The 23,598-nt window shown below is 38.6% G+C and overlaps 1 protein-coding gene across 1 annotated transcript in view; it reads right to left on the reverse strand.

Moving 5' to 3' along the window:
- Positions 1 to 23,598, reverse strand: part of CNTNAP2 (contactin associated protein 2) — a 1,133,690-nt gene that overhangs the window by 1,067,038 nt on the left and 43,054 nt on the right. The window contains exon 3 of the mRNA XM_077808720.1: positions 16,314 to 16,507. Within this exon, the coding sequence (XP_077664846.1) occupies positions 16,314 to 16,507 (194 nt within the window). The remainder of the gene's footprint in view (positions 1 to 16,313; positions 16,508 to 23,598) is intronic.

Below are 23,598 nucleotides of genomic sequence, written 5' to 3' on the forward strand. Positions count from 1 at the left end.
TTCTTTTCCTGTTGTATCTATCTCTGCAGTAGCTAGATGCTAAACAGAAAAAAGCAGGAAAAAGAAACACTCTGAAGAAAGGTTATGCACCTAGAGTCATAGAGTTTAAGGCCAAAAGGGACCATATCATCTAGTCAGACCTCCTGTATATCACAGGCCACCAACACCACACTAAACCTAACAACTTGACTAACAAAAGGGGCTAAAGTCTAATCTAGATGTTGCCTATTGAGATGATCAAAGGTGAAAACTTCTGGCAGATTATTTTACTATTGATTTCTTTTACTACTATCAGTTATATAGTATATACAAGGACCAGATTGGTCATGTCAAAAGATTAGGGTTCTGCTTTGAGTTCAGGCCACTAGTGCCTGTTCTGATGCACTAGGAATTCTTTCTTTTCTGGCTTATTCCTATAGATACAACATTGTAGTCATTGTAGTTTGACAAGTATTTCTTTAAGCTAACTGTTATCTTTCAGCACTTGGTTTACTGGACATTGTATTAAAAACCTATTTGATATGAGCAGATTTCACCTGGTCTTCCATTCAGCAGACATGAGAAAGTGCTGATGTAGTCCAATTTGAATTTTATTTATTTATTTAAGTGGAATGAGACTTGACGTCTCTCGCCTTAGAGCTCTACTGGTTCATTGTTAATTACATTTTAATCTGGCCCCTAACCTCTGCTACCCACACAGCCCAACTCTCCACTATAAAAAGAAGTCAGAGTGAAATCTAATCATCTCCTTCAAAAAGGTTCAAAAGCCTGAGCTCCATGTTACACTCAGTTCCAATGGAATTCAAACTCATTTTACTTTTGGGAACTTAGCAACAATGTCATTTCAGCAGCTTTGCCCTATCCTTGGGAGCACTGGGAACTACTGGCTTTATGAATATAAACTCTATACAGCTTTCAAAATGCCGTTTTAGAGCACATCTTCAATGCATTCTCCTAGTGCTGTCCTCTCCTCCCCCTTTTTTATACAGCGACAAAGGAAAAAAGAAAGAGGCAGGCTGAGCAATAAAGCAAGAAAATTCAAATGTAAGACTGAACTTACCCATAACTGACTTCAGCCACTTTCACAAATATTGCAACACACTGTATGAAAGTGTAAGTCACATCAAACACTTATCTCAGACCCCAAAAATATCTCAGCACAGTGAGGTGAGCTAAGGAGAAAGGGGCAATGAGTTAAAGACACAGCTTCAGCCTCAGCTTTGAATTTCTTTCCTTTTAAGGGACCGTACCCTGGCAAGCCCATTCAGCTGGAGGCCTTTGCACAAAAGATTTGTAAGATTAAGTGAAAAGTTTGTATCTTGACCTTAGTATAGCTTCAACGTAATCCTTTTTGTATTTGCTTTACTATTAAAGAACATGGCTTCCTATAATCCAAGTTTGTAAAACATATGAAGCATGATGTGATACACAGGGCAACTTCCTGAAATAGCTTTGGGAGACCATACTGTATTAAGTTTATGTATTGTTTATGCCTCATTGTGGGCCAGGGATTGTATGCACTCCACAGCAGGGAGGGGAACCATAGCTCCTCCAGGAAGTGAAAACAGTAAGGGATGAGCAAGGCAAATCACTCAGGTTCTTAGAGAACTCATGGAGGGTGGGGGAAGTCCCAGAGGACTAGAGAAGAGCAAACATAGTACCTTATCTTTAAAATGGGGAACAAAGAGGATCTGGGGACTTATAAGACCTGCCAGTCTAATTTTGATCCCTGAAAAGAAACTGGAGCAAATTATTAAACAATCAATTTGTAAACACCTAGAGGATAATAGGGTATAAAGAATATCTCAAGATCAAATGATGCCAAATCAACATAATTATCTTTGACAGGGCTACTGGCCTAGTGGATGGGGAGAAGCAGTAGATGTGATATATCTTGATTTTAGTAAGGCTTTTGAGACTGTCCCACATGACATTCTCATAAGCAAACTAGGGCAATGTGGTCTAGAAGAAATAACTATCAGATAGGTGCACAACTGTTTGAAAGACTGTATTCACCCCCCCCCGCACTGTTCCTCAGACGTTCTTGTCAACTGCTAGAAATGGCCCACCTTGATTATCACTACAAAAGGTTTTTCCCCCCCGCTCTCCTGCTGGTAATAGCTCACCTTAAGTGATCACTCTCATTACAGTGTGTATGGTAACACCCATTGTTTCATGTTGTCTATGTATATAAATCTCCCCACTGTATTTTCCACTGAATGCATCTGATGAAGTGAGCTGTAACTCACGAAAGCTTATGCTCAAATAAATTTGTTAGTCTCTAAGGTGCCACAAGTCCTCCTTTTCTTTTTGCTAATACAGACTAACACGGCTGCTACTCTGAAACCTGTATTCAAAGTGTACTTACCAGTGGTTTGCTGTCAAACTGGGAGACTCATATTGGGAATAGGGATGGCCTCTGATAAGCTTTTAGCTTGCATGTAGGTTCTTCTATTGGTTTTATATGCTTTCTCTGTAATGCTTTTATCTTAAGAATAAAAGTGCTTTCTTAGAAGAAGCTGCCTGGTAACTTGTCACTGATGGAAATATACTGTTCATAGCCCTTGTAGTGAAAGCAATGCACAAGCAAATTGTCTTATGGGTCGACTGGCTTGCTGGGGATATTGCCAAAAAGGCAGGGTCCAATGCAGCCTTAAAACCCCTGGTCAGAAGGAAATGAGACAGGTTTCCACCCAGGAGATGTGCCTTTGAGTGGGTGTCCTTGAGGGACCACAGAAGGGAGATAAAGGTGCAGTTACCCTGAAACTGTGACACATGGATTATAACTCAGTAATGAACATATGTATAAAGAGACATTTAAAAATAATGACCCGTCAGGACCAGAACACTTTACTGGGTCAACTTGCATTTAGTATCACATGTTTCCATACTATGGAGTATTATGCTGTTAAGAAATATTACTGCAGCTCACCTGGTATTGTATTGGGAGTTTCTTGCTTTGCTGGTTGGAGATGGGGTATAAACATGATTTCTTAATATAGAGTAGGAGTTTATGATGCAATTGTAATTTGACATGATGCATTTATTTTTCTATGGGCTCAGCTGTGTGACCCTTTCTCAAGATGGGAAACACCAGCTCAAAAGGACAGTCACTGGAATTATTGGAGCTACTTATGAGACAGTGCTCACCAAGGGTGTGTTAGCAAATTAAGTGGGTCCACATATTAACTAACAAACACAATTCAGCACAATCACTCATGTTTAACATTAGGTCAGCTCATTTGACAAACCCTAAAGTGTCAGCTCATCAAGGTTAATAGGTAGACACTATGGATAGCTATAACAAGTTCACACAAAGAGAGAGTTTTTGGTCTATACTGAGCGTTTAACATCATGTTAGACCACACATTCTCTCACAATAAGAATTACTAACATAAGAAAAGATTCCACAGTCAGGCCTGAAAGATTAATATGGAAGAATTTTGTACTCTCATGCTAGCCCAGTGAAGTTCTGAGAGTTTACATAACATCAATAACTTATGCATATTTACATATTTTAGAGTTGGAAAAATAAATCCAAGTATTTTGCTGCTATTAGCCACAATTTGAACTGAGTTATACTAGTATATATCCAGAGTAACTCTCTTGACTTGAACAGAGTTACACTGGGTTTACGCTGGTGTAACAGATCAGAATCTGGCCCTATATGTTCATATAATCTGCAGGTTAATTATAATATTGAAGTCATTGGGAATTAAGCACATGCTTAAGTACCTTCCTGAATAGGGATTTATATTAATTGGCAACATTTTATATTGCCCATGGTCCTATAAAGAGATCCAGGGCTATTGTGAAACTGTGGTGGTTTATTTAAGATATTCCTGAGTAATGAGACAACTTAAAAATAATTCAACAAATACTGCACTGGTGTTTTCCTGGCCTAAGCCTGACCTGTTTAAATTTTACAATGAGAATTTAGTGCTTGTGAAAGGCATTGGATGAAGAGGTTTGGAGGCTGAAGTTATCTCTATAGCCCCAGAGGTACCAGGCCAGCAGTAGTCTTGTTAAATTTCCCCTCAGAACACACTTCTGTGAAGCCTGTCGTAGTTAATCCACAACCCAAAGAAGTGCTGTTTTTTGTATTTATTTTAGGTATTTCGTTCCAGAAAATAAACGAGATATTGCTTCACCCAAAGTCTGGTCTCACAATGCTTTGTCTCATGTTTCTATTTGGGCCCTGATCCCGCAAACACTTATGTATATGTTTAGCTTCACCGATGCGAGCAGTCCCATTGATTTAAAAATTAAGCACCAGCATATGAGAATTTGCAGGAGTGGGACGTTACACTGTGATCATCTCAAGGCAGGGGCCTTTTCTTCTCTGTTTTATGTGTATGTATGTGTGTATGTGTATATATATATTTATATATATATTATAAGCACACTATTGGCTCGCCACAGATAAAATAGAATACCAATCTTCACAAAGGGTCAGATTTTTAATGGTACAATATTTCACACACACAAGCCCTCATGTGTTCTGGCAAGTCAATGTTTCTGGAAGCAAACCATTACTTATTTGTGCGCATTAGGATTTGCACATGAGGAATGGTTCACAAAAAATTGCACATTTAAAAAGGTCCCTCTCATAATTGCATAATCTTTCCCATCCCAGTATTATGTCTGTCCTGGAGAAACCATCTTTAGGTGAGACTGCCAACAAGGGTTCTGAGTGGTGCTGGTTTTTGTGATGCATGTATAAAAGTTATTAAACCCTGTTAGGTGGCATTAACCTAGTCACTGTCACTTGGGGCTGGATTTGAACTGGAGACCTGGAAGTGTAAAGCTCTGTAGTCTATTACACAGAAACACACAGGGGCCTATGAGTGAAAGCTTGATTGAAAGCCTGCCAATACAGAAATCAAAAATGTATATATTACTGTGGTCGTTTGGGAAAATCTGTCTCTTTGTTTTATGAATACTGTGTGGGTCTGTAAACTCTCTGTATGTATCTTTACCAAGCTGTAAACTCCATTTTTCATGTTCAGCACTGTGTGTTTTCTATTCTCCATTTGTCTCCATGTTGAACTGGGTAGTATAGGGCTAACAAAAGACTGTCATTGACTTAAGTGCCCACCTACTGACATATTATGACTCTAGACAAAAGACTGGTCCGTAGCCAAAGGAATTGACTTAGCATAGGAGAGGTTGCCTAGCAATAACGTCACTTGGTAGGACTCTGTCCTTGCCTGTTGAGACTGACCAGTGAGGCAAGTGACTGAGGGACTGGAATTTTATAAAAGTGCTGAAGCTCCTCTCTCTCTCTCTCTCTCTCTCTCTCTCTCAGGCTAGATTTAGCCATTTTAAAATGAGGGAAGGTTCAGGGGTTGGGGAAGACCCTGCCTATCTGAACACAGATAGTACCCTAGGGACCCCCAAGGGGAGAGTGAACTAGAGTGAGAGGAAACGTGTGTAGGGTTTATATATCTATCCATCTGTGTTCTTCTTGTGGGATTAAGTAAAGAGCAATGATGGGTTAAAGCCTATTGAAAGTGTGTCTGTGTGTTATATGTCACACCTATCACATACCCCCTGAGAGAGTTAAACTATTAGGCTGAGCGTTAAACCAGAAGGCTCCCACCTTTGGTGGGACACTAGAAGAGAGTGTGTATAGCTACAATGGGAATATGAGGAGTCAGTACAGGTTTAACAGGAGAGAGCATTAAATAGACATCTGCACTCCAAGAGCATCCCTAGGGACCCCATGATTCTGAAAGTACCCAGGCTCTGTTCGGATTCCGGAGGCTTAGAACACCAGAGGCTGAATTCCCCTTACAGCAGTCTGGTGGGCTGCTGGGAGGAAGAACCGGACCACATCTGGCAACAATTAGTCAGTGTACCTTTGAGATCAAATACAGTGTAAAGTGTGAATAGTTTATGAAGTGTTGTTCCATTCCTTGATACTGTAATGTCATACACATATATTGTTTTATCGAATAATATATGTGTATGTTCATATGCAAACTAGGGCCATGCAAATTGCCTGAGAAGCCTTTGGAGTTCCAACATTTGAATTCCCCTGACAGAGAACCATGTGTAGAAACCTTGGCCAGTCATAATATTGCAGAAATATTTTAACACAACATAACATGAAGTACTAAATTAAAAATACATCCCATAATTGCATATTTCCTAATTTAATGGAAAGAGGACAATTACTTAAGAAATAGCAAAATTAATTACGACAAAGCTATTCGTTAACAGTGTAGGCTATTAACATTTCTAATCATCAGAACTCCTTTACCTTTATTTTTCTCAAATGAAATATTTGATACAGTATGTTAATATGTGCCAGAGTATGTTTTATTCACCTGGTAACAGCAGCAAAATATCAATATCTCTCAACACTAAAAGATCAAGGGTGTCAGACAGCAGATTTTTTATCATATGCTGACCTTTTGCTAAAATGAAAGTCATGTGTAAATCTAATCGCACAATATATGTACGTACTGTAATCTGGGAAAAGGGTTTGCTTTTCATGAGGTAGTCCTAGGGGTATGTCAAGGTTCCTTCCCCACTCTTAACTCTAGGGTACAGATGTGGGAACCTGCATGAAAGACCCCCTACACCTATTCTTACCAGTTTAGGTTAAAAACTTCCTCAAGGTACAAACTTTGCCTTGCCCTTGAACCGTATGCTGCCACCACCAAGCGTGTTAAACAAAGAACAGGGAAAGAGCCCTCTTGAAGACGTCTTCCCCCAAAATATTCCCCCCAAGCCCTACACCCCCTTTCTTGGGGAAGGCTTGATAAAAATCCTCACCAATTTGTACAGGTGAACACAGACCCAAACCCTTGGATCTTAAGAACAATGAAAAATCAATCAGGTTCTTGAAAGAAGAATTTTAATTAAAGAAAAGAATCAGGATGGTAAATACCTTACAGGGTAATCAGATTCAAAACATAGAGAATCCCTCTAGGCAAAACCTTAAGTTACAAAAAGACACAAAAACAGAAATATACATTCCATTCAGCACAGCCTATTTTACCAGCCATTAAACAAAAGAAAATCTAATGCATTTCTAGCTAGATTACTTACTAACTTTTTACAGGAGTTCTGAGCTGCATTCCTGATCTGTTCCCAGCGAAAGCATCATGCAGACAGACAGACTCTTTGTTTCCCACCCCCTCTCCAGCTTTGGAAGTATCCTGTCTCCTCGTTGGTCATTTTGGTCAGGTGCCAGCGAGGTTATCTTAGCTTCTTAATCCTTTACAAGTGAAAGGGTTTTTCCTCTGGCCAGGAGGGATTTTATAGCTCTGTATACAGAAAGGTGGTAACCCTTCCCTTTATATTTATGACAGGGTATAAGGGAGAAGGGAAAGGTGCTTTTACCATGTACAACTGCCAGAGGCTATTTTGTTAAATGTTAGCCAGTGCCAAACTGGATATATGGAGAGAGATACAATGTATCAATTCTGAGTGTGCATATATATATATTGGGCAACATATAGTTTCAAAGCTGGGGAAATATATTCACATTTAATGCATCTGGACAAGTGGCCTAATTTCTGGAGAAGCTGGGCACAGCTCCCACAACTGATCTAGATGTTTTACATGCCCAAGTCCTTTGAAAATTAAGCTGATTGAATGCCTAAATATGGATTTAGGAGCCTAACTTTAAGCACTTACGTTTAAAATTTTGACAATTTTATACAGACAGACACATATTCCTCAGGATAAGAACCAAGTGTCTGAAAGGAACCCCTAAGAAAGGAATGCCTGAACAACAATGCATTCTTATGTGCTCTGGCTGAAATTTCCCTCCGCTGCCCCAATGGGCTAATTAGCCCCTTTGCAGAGGCCTATGCACAAGGCCTGTATACCACTTCACTTACACTTAATCCTATTTTGAAGATTTGTATGGAACATAAGTGATGCATAGGCTTGGCGTTGGCCCTCAGCACAGAGGTGTTTCTCTGTGTGTGTGCTGGATTAATATCCTTTATCATTTGCTCTAGGATATCACACTAGTGTTATTTACCTGGCTCTCATAGTTAGGCAGAGGAAGACTATGCAGCAGAAACATAATGTCCCATAATCAGCATCCCATACAAAGACCAGCCCATTCCCAGAATGTAAATGTATATCTCTTATGCAACTTAACACAATTATATATATTACTAGGCCCTTAAAATTCCACTTGTTCTATAGAGACAAGTATGATTAAATAGTCTTATATTTATTTTAAACAGGGACTCTAAAGATTCCCCCTTTTGGGGAAGAAAAAAGTGGAATTTTAAGGTTTCTAGACTGAAAGACTAATTACAACACCCTGCGTCAGCACACTCAGTAGCTGCTTGCATGAGACGATGAATCTTACACCTATACATTGCATTATTAGCTAGGTTTACTGAACTAGCAGGACCATTGTTCTGATCTGATCTAACAGCTTGAGTGTTCCTTTTAATCTTCTTAAGCACCCATTGCAACTTTTGTTATTTTGCTCCAAAACAAAATATTGCTGTGATGAACAGGAAACACTCTAGAAGCATTTGGCTTAAATACATTTTGCCATTTAATTTAAGATGTCCCCTGGCTGGTATTTTTCTGGATATCTTTTAAACATTCACTCAATTTATTTACATAAAACCTTTTTTTCCCCCCCTTGCACAAAATTGAGCATGCTCTCTCTCTTCTTTACAACACAAAACTGTTGTTTCTCAGCACAGCTCTTCTTCTTGGGGGTTTTAAAGATGCATAGGCAGCAAGTGCTTGAAGTATAAAAGTGTCCTGTCAATACACTATCTATTTTGTAAAGACATAATGGTAGTGACAGTTACATCATATCCACATTATTGTTTGGTTTCACTAGAGCAAAAGCAATATTCCTTTCCTGTGTCCATATTCTTCTTGTCATGGGAACTGAATAGAGAACATCCTATCTAAATTAAAAGGTCATAATGGGAAGGGGAGATTGGGGCAATAGGGACCCTAAGAAAAGAAGGGAGCAAGGTCTAGAGCAGCCCTTGTGATGTGGGGCAAGAAAAGTGCTGAGGGGGAGCTGAACTCTGGCCCAGGAACGGTGGGATGATGTCAGTAAGACAGGTGACACCCATCCATTTTCACCAGGGCGGGGTAGAACTCCAAGCTGATTTCTACCTTGTTCCCATTAGAGATAAGTCACCTGTGTTCAGACAGCTGTTATCTAGGGCTCAAAGGACCTAAATCACAGGTGCTTCTACTACTCCCACACCAACTGACATCAAATGTCAAATGAAAGAGGAGCAAAGCTTCATTGTGAAGCCAACAACACATGTACCCTGAAAAGCTGAGTTGGGGGCCTGAATATACTTGTTAATAAATATGCAAACTAGGGTAGTCTGACTACTGAGACATATAGGACCTTTTAAATGTATTACTCAATAGTTGAGGGATGAGCATTTTGCTCTCCTTTATCATTTACTGTAAGTTTTATAAAACCCCTAAGGACATTTACATGTCCTTATTTACAAATAAGGCTGGGATTTTCAAAGGAGCCCAAGGGAGTGACACACTCAAATCCCATGAACTTTCAATAGGAAATGAGCGCTTAACTTGACCATCTCAGACATAGCAAATATTGCAAGAGGATACAGTACCAGAAGCTCTTTTCCCTACCAATGCTATCTTCACTGTTTCAGATCAGCACTGACTATGGCTGGGTGTCAGCATGGCTGCTTTGTCTCTACAGGAGCATTCTGTGATAGAGTTGCTCAATACAGAGATTGTACTATTCCAATACTAAGCAGGATCAGACTCTCCTGCAGCGCACAAGTGCATATCAACCTGTTGCCCATATTTTCTCAGAGGTTTGGTTGCATTTTTAAGTAGTAATTTTGACATAACAAGCAGCAAAGGAGAAATGTATTTTTTTTTAATCAGGAAGAAATTGGAGAAACTAGAGTCTTCACTGAGATGAATGGGTTTGGAAAGGGAATAAGGAGTGAATTAGAAAGCCCAAAATAGAAATTTTGTGTATAACTTTTGTGCTCAATTAAAACATATTATATCTTGGATGAAAACATCCCTTTTCTTTCCATCAGCTGGTGAGATTCCCAAGTCCTATGCTATATCATTAGTAGGGAGTAAACATTGGTAAAAACCTTTGGACATAATGTGTCAAATTTAGCTCTGGTATAAACAGAATCAACATCCATTCTATGGATTTAACAATCACTTAGTCCAGGGCTTTATTCACTCTAAGGGACCAAAATCTGCTTTCTCTGAATATCAATGGAGTCATACAGATGTCAGGATTGAACAGAATATGACTCTCAGCTTGTGTATCAGATGTCTCGACTCTAACTTTCCTAACAACCTGTAACTCAAACTTATTTCAGAAGCTACTTCCTTGTACTCATGATCCTCAAGAATAAGAAAACGAGATAGAAGATGACAGCTGATCAGGACTTATGCTAGCATAGTCAAATTAAAAACAACAATAATCATAATGACTAATTAAATATAAGCAGCCTCCAAATGCATGGAATAAAAATAGCTAGATTCTTCCAATTTTCTTTAGGATGGGCCTAAAGAAATAGACATCTTCTATTCCCACTCCACTGCACTGCAGTATATTTATAAGTTCTGCACTGGAGTATATTCAAAAGTTCTGAGCATTCTCTTTTACCCCAGCACTATACAGTGTAGGACATGTTTGCATTATATTCAGCAAGATGAATATGACCCACTTATAGCATCTATATTGGGGTTAGGGGAGAGGAACAATATCAAACATAGAAACACATCTGATATGTATTTTGCAGACAGATAGCTGGATATAGTTTATATAGATATACATCTATATTGATACCTATACATTATACTAATATGAAACGCCCCAACAGATTGATGTATGTGGGGAAACCTCCTGAACTCTTAAAATTAGAAACTCAAAATACAAGAGTGTAGTTAGGAAAGGTGATCAGAATTCACGCGGTGCTAGGTATTTTTATGGAAAAAAGGCATATTCACTCATCTTATTAAAATTCATGGGAATTGAAAATATCCCTAAGCCCGAAAGGGGTTGGGTCAGAAAATCTATTTAGCAGAAATGGGAAACTTACTCCAAATTCACCTTGAAAGCACTTTCCTCATCACAGTCCTAGTGAGAGACTTTTGATTTGTCTCTTACCTAGCAGGTAATTATTGAACTTATTTTTCCCCTGACTAATGCATACAAAAGGGGATCATTTCAACATTTTATGCAGATTATTATGGTTTGTTCTTACCGAGGTCTTTGTTGGAATTATTTCCTTTTTACTCTATCTCCCCTAACCAGCTTTTCTTTTTTATTTCCTTTTATCCCCCATATTTTGTCCCCTGGCTGTATCATTTGATATTATAATTGCTTTATATTGTTGAATACTGCTGAACTCTACATTTCAATTTTCCTTTGTCCCTATGACACAGAGGCCCATTTGTGGTTCACTCCTCTGTGTCAGCAACTTTTGTCAGGCCTGACATACTCACTACACCTAACACACCATTACTATAATCTGTATCTAACTAAAAGACATTTTGTAATATATAATTGGACAATTAATAACTCACTAACCATTAACATTCTTGCATGATGTTCATACGTGGTTTATATTAAGAGTTATGGACATATGCTGGAATCATGGCTAAGGTGTGTTTAAAGTAGGCATGTCTGGGGAAATTGGTAAAAAAGTCTGCCCTAGACAAAGGAATGTGTTTGTTTCTTTGACCAGCCTGGTTGACAGGCAAAAACAATGAAGGTCAATGTACATATTAGGTAAACAAAGCTATCAAGCAGGAATGAGGAGAAACTTTATCAGGACTATAAAGACAGGGGGTCTGAACCTCAAATGATAAGCAATTGAATCAACTGATTGTAACAATATTACTGTTTTATAAAAGTACAAGTGAAGTGTTTTATGAAAGCCTATGAGACGCTGGTGACTAATATTATTGTGAACTGTAGGTATTAAACTATATAAGGAATTAAGGATACTATTGATATTATAATTTACAGTCTGTGAGCAAACAAAGGGAGAAACAGGTTTTATCCAGGTAGGAAGGAAGACAGCTATCTACATGTCTCCAAAGAAATTAGGTAAGGTGTGACTAAAACCAATGGAAGCCCCACTTACATAGAAATCATCAGAGGGATTGGTAGTCTGTAGGAAGGGAAGAATAGATAAAGTCATCCTGCTTCTTGAAACAAGGTAATTGGATGTTGGAAGATATAAGCCATCTTTGGCATCTGTCACTAGACAGACACAAGGGGTCAGAGCTCTTGCAAGCTGAGAAAGGTGGGTCCTTCAACCAATGGGGATTGAAGTCTCTGGGAATTGAACACAGGTAAGAAACCTACTTAGGCAAAGACAAGGGAAGCCAGCACCTTGTACTTCTGTGGAAGGTCTAGACAGAGAGAAAGTCAGCCATGGCTGGAAAGAAGGAAGACTGGTGAGAAAAAAAATCTTGAACAAAGCATGTATCTTGCTAGATTAAGTTTTAGACTTTTGGATGCATGTTTTCACTCTATTTGCTTGTAACTATTTCTAACTTTATCTCGTGTACTTAAACTTTATCTTCCTTTCTTAATAAATTTATTTAACTTTTTAAATCTAACCGAACACTGAGTTTAATTTAAAGTGAATGTTAACTCCAGCTGCTGGGTTTTGTCTCTTTAAAGGAGAAAACACACCTTATTATTCCTCTAAATATTGCAGGAGAGAGGTGGATGTTGCAGAGCACAGGGTTTGGGACTGTGGATGCATTGAGATAATCTGCTAACATTAACCAAGTCTGGTAAAGACAAGAGTGTGTCTGTAATCATTGCTGGCACGCTGTTGGATACAAAGTGATTGAATCAGAACTGTACCTTATACAGAACATGAAGTGCCTGCTGGCTGTGTCCCCTCCCCCAGGCAGGAAGCCACAAGTAGCAGAAGCATTTTGGGGGCATTCAGGGTTATAATACAAGTGGTGGCATGACCTCTGGCTGGTCTGAATTAAACCCCAGAATGTGACAGTCCCCCTGTTTTTTCCTTTATTTTCAGATTTACTGTTGTCAAAGAACATCATCATTTAGGTGTACGTGAAAGGAAGTTGGGTCTTAACTAAAGCTCATATGCTGCCACTCTCAGGTGAGTAAAAACATTGGATGGTGAAAACCCAGTGGAAAGCTCTCTGTATTCTAAATTCTTCTTAAAGGGATTTCAAATGGAGCTGCAAGCATGTAATTGACTAGAATTTGACCCTGTGAGTTTAAACTTTCAAAGCCAGATCCTCAGCTGGTAAAAATTAATTTACATGATTAAGAATCTGGTCCGTCACCATACAGAGTCCCTGTCTTCATGACAACTCAAAATTAGCCATTTAAACTATTCAAAGAGGGCTCACATGTTGGGACTTACAGTGGTTTCTGTTTATATCCCCCAAAACTGTTTTGTTTTTGTTTTTTGAATCAGAGATAGGGCAGGGACAGTGTCCTCAAGAATGGATAAAAGAAAGGGCTGTCCTTTCCAGATATGGAAACTTCTATTACATGAAAGCGATTATAATAGCCAAAATCCCAGATTGGATTCTAAGCCTCAATGCTAGTTGTTCTGATGTGTTCTTCAAAAGAAAGGAAGAGAGAAAGGATTCCTTGTTTTGTTTTTTCTCTAATGCCTTTGTCCAGGGAAAAGAAAGAAAATGCAGGCCATCAGTGTTCCCAAGGGATTGGTTATACTATATATTGAGGAAACCAACTAGATAAATGGATATAAAGATAAAATGTTCTGTCTAGAAGGTCTGAGTTGTTGAACTGCTCTTGTGGTTTCCACCTCAAGAAGATAGGAATCCATTTTTGTTAATTTCGCATTGTGTGGTGAATAAGTCATATCTATGATTCTAAACTTTTGCAGGTGATAGCCAAGGTGAACATGGACGTTAAGAGATCCACAATCCTCCCCACAAAATCACAGAGCTTGTTTGTAACAAAGGAAGGGGGGTGGGAATCTTTCAGGAAGAGAGACGGTATTTAATGTGAGTAAAGGACCTTCCCCAAAACCCTCAGCAACTTGGGCAAACAAACATTCAAAGCTTAAAATAAACCAGCTAAAGGTTTGAAGCTTTCCCCTTCAAGGTATGGAGAGCAGTTTTTCCTTCTTCAAGCAGCATATCAGCCATCAATGAAACTGTTCTGTTTTATATACTCTTCAGTCAAATAGCTGCAACTGCTCTGCCCCCTTTCCTTGTGCTCCTGAGGGGAATTTCTTGGGGTTCAAACTCCGTCTTTGAAATACTCTCTTAGATCTCAACCCTGCAAACACTGCTACTTTTAAGTGACTTTCCATATATGAACAGTCCTGTTGAGTTCAGTGAGACAGCTCCCACATGGCAAGTTACATTCATAAGTGTTTGCAAGAAGCACCTTATTCCTTAAAGAGCACATGGCAAAGTCTAGAATTCACACATGGCACTTTCTCTTCTTTCCTAACTTTTTTTCCCCTCCTTTTTAATGTTTTTTCCACTTCATATTATATCTTAGGTTTTTCAACACATCAATATGGTACAAATATGACAACCTTTATGTAACATACATGTGAAATGAATTCCTTTTAAATCCTTACTCCTACTCTGTATATTTGGTGAAGTTCATTTTCAATAAAAAAAATTTAAAATGACTTCAGTAAAAGAACTCTTTTATTCTGAGCTTTATCATAAAATAGCACAATATTAAATCTTCTTGCCTATAACAAAGGCCAGTACCTCTTTTGCTAGACACAATACCTATTAATTAATTTGGATTCCCAGTTCTTCATTGTGCCTTCCACATATATATTTTAAAAGGAAGAAGCCTCTCCTATGGCTACCTTTAGGAAGAGGAGGATAAGCAATACCTTTGTTTTTTTGCAGGTAAAACACTGGGTTAAACTTTTCAGAAGAAGGAGTAAATTAATTGCTGCTCTGTGACAGGTGAAAGGCCAAAACAAAAGTTCCATTACTGCCTGCAGTAACAAACCCTGCTGTACTGACATGGAATACAAAAGGTCTAAGGCAATACATTCTTTTTCTATTCTTACAGTAGTCAGTTCGTAACTCTAAGGTTTTGTGTTCTCCCGCAGAGAAACTGTGAATGCCGCTATTTTTCACATCCTAATTTCTAACCCATTACATTCAATACAATAGACTCTGTTCTCACCTGAGGCTGACACTGATCCAGGATTTCCCGAGAATATCTAGGAATCAGCTTCCAGTTCCAGGAGAAAATTAATCAACTATTCCAAAATCTAGGAATATGGCAACACTCCATTTTGTGGGCCCTGTTGCCACCTCAACAACTGAAACCTGTACGACTCCTGACCTTCCACTCACAGTGGGACATGTCCATAGCCGGCATGAATCCGCATAGCTCCGTTGTCTTCAATGCAGGTTCACTAATTTACATCAGATGGGGATCTGGCCACATGTGTCTGCCCAATGGCTTAATAAAAAAAAAATCTGACATTCTCCAAAATTCATGTGTTGGGCGAAGATAAGAATAGGATCCATTTACTGCAGAGGTACAAAACCTGAATTGCTATCGCCATCTTCAGTGATTTTCTAGTTGCCTTATATAACCAAATATATAGTCAATATTTCCCCAGGTATTTAATACGATAAATATACTGAAGGATGAGAATTACTTAGATAACAACAGTTTTATAGTTACTTTGATGTTTGTGTGTAAGATATCTGGGAAAGATTTTTATTTTATGTTTTTCAGGAGGGCGAACGTACTTCTTCTAGAACAATAGTTCTCAACCTTTTCCATACTGTGAATTCATGTTGCAACACACACAGATTTGGAAATCACCCCCCACGCATCTTTATTCCCCCTTCCATCTTGCCACAAAGAAAGAGAACATTGTTGTGATCTCTCTGAGCCCTGGTTCTAGAGATCATGACCCCCCAGATTGAGATCCCATGCCCCAAAAACCTCTTGACAATTTTAATGAAAATCAATGCAGTGGGGAGAAGAGATTCTTAGTGTGTCCATTTGTGAGTCCCACATACAGGGAATAAAATAGAGGAGAATGGAAAGAGCAGGGAAGAAATTATCAGTATTGAACACTAGTTGTATATTATTGCTCATCGGCTTCTGAGAGTTGCTATAAGTCTACACTGATTTTCTTGATCTAGGAATGGAATTCTTAACAGTCAACAATCCTAATGCTAGACTATTATATTTCGGATAAAATTGTATGCTTTTTTTCATATATACACAATAAAGGATATATATTTTCCAAGGACGAGTCAGTTTATTCAAAGGAGTGCTCTGCATGACCTAGTGCTTGAGTTTTAGGCCAGTGACTTACCCAAATGTTTCCATCCTGGTGATATGGCTTCCAGTTTCTCCCTGTATCACTATAGAGCATCCGGTATTGAGTCACCCAATCGGAGCTGCTGTATCTGCCTTGCGTTGCAATAGCGCTGATTTGTTTCCTGCTCCCAAAATCCACCTGCAGCCACTGATAATGGTCACTATCTGATGGAGACCAGCCTCCAGCCCCTGTTGAGTTGAAACAAGAGAGACAATCAGACATCTTAATCCAGACGGCTTTTGAAGTGAAGACATTGAAAAGATGCTAGTTGCTGCATATAAGCAGAGAACAACATAACAGTAACACAATTAAAACATATACAAAAGAAATATTATGAGACCTAAAAAAAACCCTGTCACCTCTTTTATATATGCCACAGGGAAACTCAATTTCTTTCAAGCTGTTTCAGATTGATACTATAACCTTTTTATGATGTAGTTATATGATGTAAAGAGATACCCTACAAATGAGACTATCTTTATAATTCCTTAATTAGAACTTATTAGTATGTGCCAAACTTTAATTGTTTAGAGTTGACCAATTTTCCATGACATCCTTTGTCAGAGTCAGCTGATGCAAATCAGTGACAATCTGTTGATTCCTTATACCCTTTAAATGCTATTTCAAATGAAAAAAGATGATACAAATTAATTGGGAGGGAATAATAGCATGCATCTCTAATTTCCTTCCTTGCCAGTCCAGCATTTCACTGAAATGCGCAGACCTCAAAGAATATCCATCAGCAGTAGTTAAAAAGGAAAGGTATTGCAGAAATGGCTCTGATTTTGATTTGCTGGGTGTACAGGATGTCATAGAGTACATTAACTGATGCTTGAAAAATGTATTATCGCTCTTTATGGGGCTATGAATTAACTTGATAGTAATATTATTAGCAATATTCTTTTCAGTCACTAGACTGTGTTGAACTGTTCTTAATAAACAAGGACAATGGTGCATAGATAAAAGTGAGTGTCAAAGCATTAAGGCAAGTTCTTACTCTACTAAAGCACAAAATATTAGAGGGGAAAATAGCAGTTAGTTACACACAGGGTTATAAAAGACATTCAGATTGTGGCGTAATGTGCTACACTGAGAAAGTGATGGGGTTTTTGCCAAATTATATCAATAATTGTAAGTATTACATTGGAAAAAAAGCAGAGAATAATTATATTTATACTCAAATGTGAGAGTACTATGCAGAAAAAATCTGCAAAGATTTAAAATGACTCCAAGGATTTGGTCCAAATACATTGCCAGGATCTGGCAGGCACTATGTGATAGTGCAAAACCATTTAGTTTATCATGTGATAACTTCTATTACTTCTTTCCATTGGTAGGATTAAATTTACACCTCAGTCCTTCTTGGCAGCCCCTAGGTTACCTTCTGATCAATCAGCTGGCTTTATTAAATAAAGCAAACAAACCCCACCAGCACAACCACAAAGAACTATGGTCACATGCACATATAGGCAAGATGGTTTTCCATGGGAATCAAAGCCAGAACTTCCATCAGCAGTACCACAGGGTAACTACCAGAGAGAGCCTTTAGTGTGGAGAAAGGAGGCAGTTGAAGAGCCACTGAGACCAACCAGTGGTGGAAGTCAAAGTCACAAAGACTTGGCCTTTTTCAGCACATGCTTCACCTTCTGTATCTAAATTGTTGAGGTGATGATTCCTTCATTGCACACAAGCTATGGGTGCATGTTGGTACCATATTAGCTGTAGTTATCTAGTATAGGAGTGATATAGTGAACTGTGTGTACATGGCTGTGATCCTAAGAGCACCGCAGCACCAGCACCAATGTTCCCTCTAATTTTTGACAGGCCGTGTGCCCCAAAAAATTCTTCTGTGCAAATTGTTGTGCTTCTGTGCAAATGTGTGTGTGTGTGCGGTGTTTCGCCGTGTGCGTGGGGTTTAGGATCTGCGTGCACGTGCATCTGCACGCAGCTTAGAGGGAACAGTGGCAGGCACGCTGTTGTCATAATACTGAAAGGGTGGCATGTGATATACCATCCGAAAACTAATAACTCACTGATTGTTAATATTCTTGCTTGATATAGGTATGGTAAACCCATAAAGGACTTTATATGTACTGGGAATATGCTCTTAAAATGTACTTGGCAAGCAGTGTCTAAGCCATGCCTGACAAAGAATGTGATTCTGCCTGCTTGAGTGTGTGTCTGATGTAAATTAAGCAAGGTGTAATCAAAGACAAAGGAAAGCAAGTGGGGAAAGATGACTGCATGCCCAGAAAGCCTTCCTTTCTCTTGAAGCAGGGTCAAAGAACTTCAGGAAGAAATAAGCAAAGAAAAAGAGCCATTTTGGCTTCTATCACTTTGAGGTACTAAGGGGTCCAGAGCTCATGAAATCACAGAAAAATGGATCCTTCAACCCAAGGGGGTTCTCTGAGTATAGGTGAAAAACCTGCTTATGAAAAGACTGTAACTTGCTGAAATAAAGTTTTTGTCTTTTTAGAAGCATACTTTTTTACTTTTATTTGCTTGTGATCCTTTCTATCTTTATTCCTTAACCTTGGTATCACTTAATCCTATGAATTTTTGTTTAATAAACTTGTTTTACTTTTACCACAAACCACTTCAGTGCTTGTTTAAAATATAGTGTTTGTTAACGCCCCTTAAGGTAATAAACTACTGGGTACTGTCTCTTTGAGGGAACTTAATTTCTGTAAGTGTTCAGTGAGAGGGCTGGACACTACAGGACAAATGGTTTGGGGGAAATTTGGGACTGGGGACTGCTGGGGTCACCTTGCAAAAAGGAACTTGCACCTAGAGTTAAAGGGTAGGTGCTGACATGACCCCTTCCAGGTCTGGGTTGAACCTAAAAGCATCACAATGTCTTGAAATTTTCAAAGGGTGTTATAGATAAATACCATCATGACCAGGGGGTTAGTTTAGTACTCATTTACATGCATAGTATAACGTGGAATTTAAAGTAATTATTAAAAGCATCTATGGTAATATTTATTCATACTCACACATACAATCAGATTTACTAGACTTTTCACAGAAAAATGAATAAGGCAGGACAAAACAGAATATACCCCCTTTATTTCCCCTTTGCACTGGTTTTGAGTGACTAAGTACATTTATTTGTGGATCTAGTAGATTAGCCCCTCCAGTCAATCAATGCCAATATCCCTTTCCAGGTTGGTACATCTGAAGGTGATGGCACACAATGATAAAAAGGTGTCCATGAGAAGGTACTCTGACCACTAGCTTCCTGACCCACTGTAGACAGGGTGTGAGGGGCATAAACAGTACTAAATAGATGCCTTTTAAACCAGTTGCAGTCTTTAAATCACAGAGTGTAAAAGTATACAGAGGTTTCGCAGCAAATGAAATCTGATTGGTTTCTATTATTTCTTTTCCTTTTTAATTTTTTAAATTGAATTTAGAATATATCTAATGTTTAGGATTGAACTCTCTGGAGAAACAATCATTTTATCCATAGAGGAGTATAATATAGAGAGGAACAACAATTAGATTTTCCCCATAATATCCCTACAATGAATTATTTCTGAAGTGCACAATAGCACAAGGTACTACAAGGTATTACACATTATTTAGATTGTAAATATATATTTTGATTATACATATATTACCCCAACTTATATATAATAGCGCCACCTAGTTGATCTATGGGTTGTCTATTAATTATACTGATTATTTAAGAATTCTCAGTTAACACTCCGAGGTTTGATAGGTTCTGTCGCAAGATCAGGCACAGTATTACTAAAATTACTGTTCAACTACGAACCCTGATGAACACGATTGCAAACACTCACACTTAAGAAAAAAAATTGGTATTTGTAATAGTTTTAGTAATACAGTTAGCAAAGCTACAAACACTGCAACCCACCAAGGTGTTAGAGATATTACAGAATGTGCATCTACGCATTCATATACTCACACCGTCCCTTGCACAACAACTTGAAACATTAGTCATAATCTCCTTTGTCATCATCATCTTCCTCATCACCATCGCCAGTGGTTATCATCCGGATGTCTCCCAATAGGTACATCAACCAGCCTGGGATTCAGTTTTTATAATGTGTTATACTGACACCATTATGCCTAATGCATATTAAGTCGGGGTTTCATCCCCTTTATTTTTATTTCTTCATATTGGGGTGCCCTTTTCCCATAGGTTACTCATCCACGTACATCAAGCTTATTAGCACATATAACACATAAAAATGGGTCATACTGGGTCAGACCAAAGGTCCATCCAGCCCAGTATCCTGTCTACCAACAGTGGCCAATGCCAGGTGCCCTAGAGGGAGTGAACCTAACACGTAATGATCTAGTGATCTCTCTCCTGCCATCCATCTCCACCCTTTGACAAACAGAGGCTAGGGACACCATTCCTTACCCATCCTGGCTAATAGCCATTAATGGACTTAACCTCCATGAATTTATCCAGTTCTCTTTTAAACCCTGTTATAGTCCTAGCCTTCACAACCTCCTCAGGCAAGGAGTCCCAGTGGTTGACTGTGCGCTGAGTGAAGATCAACTTCCTTTTATTTGTTTTAAACCTGCTGCCCATTAATTTCATTTGGAGGCCCCTAGTTCTTATATTATGGGAACAAGTCAATAACTTTTCCTTATTCACTTTCTCCACACCACTCTGATTTTATATACCTCTATCATATCCCCCCTTAGTCTCTTCTTTTCCAAGCTGAAAAGTCCTAGCCTCTTTAATCTCTCCTCATATGGGAGATTCCTTTCCAAACCCCTAATCATTTTAGTTGCCCTTTTCTGAACCTTTTCTAATGCCAGTATATCTTTTTTGAGATGAGGGGACCACATCTGTAAGCAGTATTCAAGATGTGGGCGTACCATGGATTTAGATAAGGGCAATAAGATATTCTTTGTCTTATTCTCTATCCCTTTTTTAATGATTTCTAACATCCCGTTTGCTTTTTGGACTGCCGCTGCACACTGCGTGAACGTCTTCAGAGAACTATCCACGATGACTCCAAGATCTTTCTCCTGATTAGTTGTAGCTAAATTAGCCCCCCCATCGTATTGTATGTATAGTTGAGGTTATTTTTTCCAATGTGCATTACTTTACATTTATCCATATTAAATTTCATTTGCCATTTTGTTGCCCAATCACTTAGTTTTGTGACATCTTTTTGAAGTTCTTCACAGTCTACTTTGGTCTTAACTATCTTGAGCAGTTTAGTATCGTCTGCAAACTTTGCCACCTCACTGTTTACCCCTTTCTCCAGATCATTTATGAATAAGTTGAATAGGATTCGTCCTAGGACTGACCCTTGGGGAACACCACTAGTCGCCCCTCTCCATTCTGAAAATTTACCATTTATTCCTACACTTTGTTCCCTGTCTTTTAACCAGTTCTCAGTCCATGAAAGGATCTTCCCTCTTATCCCATGACAACTTAATTTACATAACCTTTGGTGAGGGACCTTGTCAAAGACTTTCTGGAAATCTAAGTACACTATGTCCACTGGATCCCCCTGGATCCCCCTGGTCCACATGTTTGTTGACCCCCTCAAAGAACTGTAATAGATTAGTAAGACATTATCTCCCTTTACAGAAACCATGTTGACTTTTGCGCAACAATTTATGTTCTTCTATGTGTCTGACAATTTTATTCTTTACAATGTTTCAACTAATTTGGCCGGAACTGACGTTAGACTTACCAGTCTGTAATTGCCACGATCACCTCTAAAGCCCTTCTTAAATATTGGTGTTACATTAGCTATCTTCCAGTCATTGGGTACAGTCGCTGATTTAAAGGACAGGTTACAAACTATAGTTAATAGTTCCGCAATTTCACATTTGAGTTCCTTCAGAACACTTGGATGAATGCCATCTGGTCCCCGTGATGTCTTCCTGTTAAGTTTCTCAATTAATTCCAAAACCTCCTCTAGTGACACTTCAATCTGTGACAATTCCTCAAATTTGTCACCTACAAAAGACGGCTCAGGTTTGGGAATCTCCCTAACATCCTCAGCCGTGAAGACTGAAGCAAAGAATTCATTTAGTTTCTCCACGATGACTCTATTGTCTTTAAGTGCTCCTTTTGTATCTTGATCGTCCAGGGGCCACACTGGTTGTTTAACAGGCTTCCTGCTTCTGATGTACTTAAAAAACATTTGTTATTACTTTTGAGTTTTTGGCTAGCTGTTCTTCAAACTCCTTTTTGGCTTTTCTTATTACATTTTTACATTTAATTTGGCAGTGTTTATGCTCCTTTCTATTTACCTCACTAGGATTTGACTTCCACTTTTAAAAAGATGCCTTTTTATCTCTCACTGCTTCTTTTACATGGTTGTTAAGCCATGGTGGCTCTTTTTCAGTTCTTCTACTGTGCTTTTTAATTTGAGGTATACATTTAAGTTGAGCTTCTACCATGGTGTCTTTGAAAACTGTCCATGCAGCTTGCAGGGATTTCACTCTAGTCACTGTACCTTTTAATTAGTTACAATCAGTTACAATGGTATTCTTGTGGACAGACATCTGCTGATGTTCCTACCTTTAAAATACCCAAAACTGGAATAAACTAGCTTTGATGTTGGCAAACCAGGTGCCAGCTCTTGCCAAGGCTTTAGGCCTAAGCTGAATACTGACAAATTCATTGCTAAACACCTGTCTGGTTCACCTATGTGTTAGTATGGTTAAGATGGGTGTTGAACGTATAACAATGTGTTTAGTGTTCAGAATTTATTAAATGCTTTGAAGTTGCTGCATGCATTAATATCACTCACAATATCTTTATCACATGCTATAAGGTAATAATAAAGTTTTTGCTTTATAAATGTAAAAAATGTTTCCTCTGAAACTGAATCTGTCAGGAGGGATTGCTTCCTGCTCATCAAGAAGACTATCCAAACTAACTGGAGAGACTACATGCAAAAAGGGCTCATCCCATCAGCCTGAATTCTGAAAGAAGAAAATAAAAATAGCTGAGAAGAAAATTTGTCTTCCTTTTTTGCTGTTTGGACTTTCACAGGGCTGGAGCTATGAAACAAAAGCAGAGAGCCCCAGGATTGACCTGGGTTAACCCTAAAAGACATTCAGAGCTGACATTACTACAACTCTGTCACCTTTAAAACTATACAGTGTAACTCATTTGTGGGTCCTTGCCTGCTTTAACCTTGTAATAACTCTCATTTCCTTCTTAGTTAACAAATCTTTAATTAGTTTATTACAGGATTGGCTACACACATTATCTTTGGTCAGGTTTCAGAGTAACAGCCGTGTTAGTCTGTATTCGCAAAAAGAAAAG

This window comes from Eretmochelys imbricata, chromosome 2 (genome assembly GCF_965152235.1).
Source record: "Eretmochelys imbricata isolate rEreImb1 chromosome 2, rEreImb1.hap1, whole genome shotgun sequence".
NCBI lineage: Eukaryota > Metazoa > Chordata > Testudines > Cheloniidae > Eretmochelys > Eretmochelys imbricata.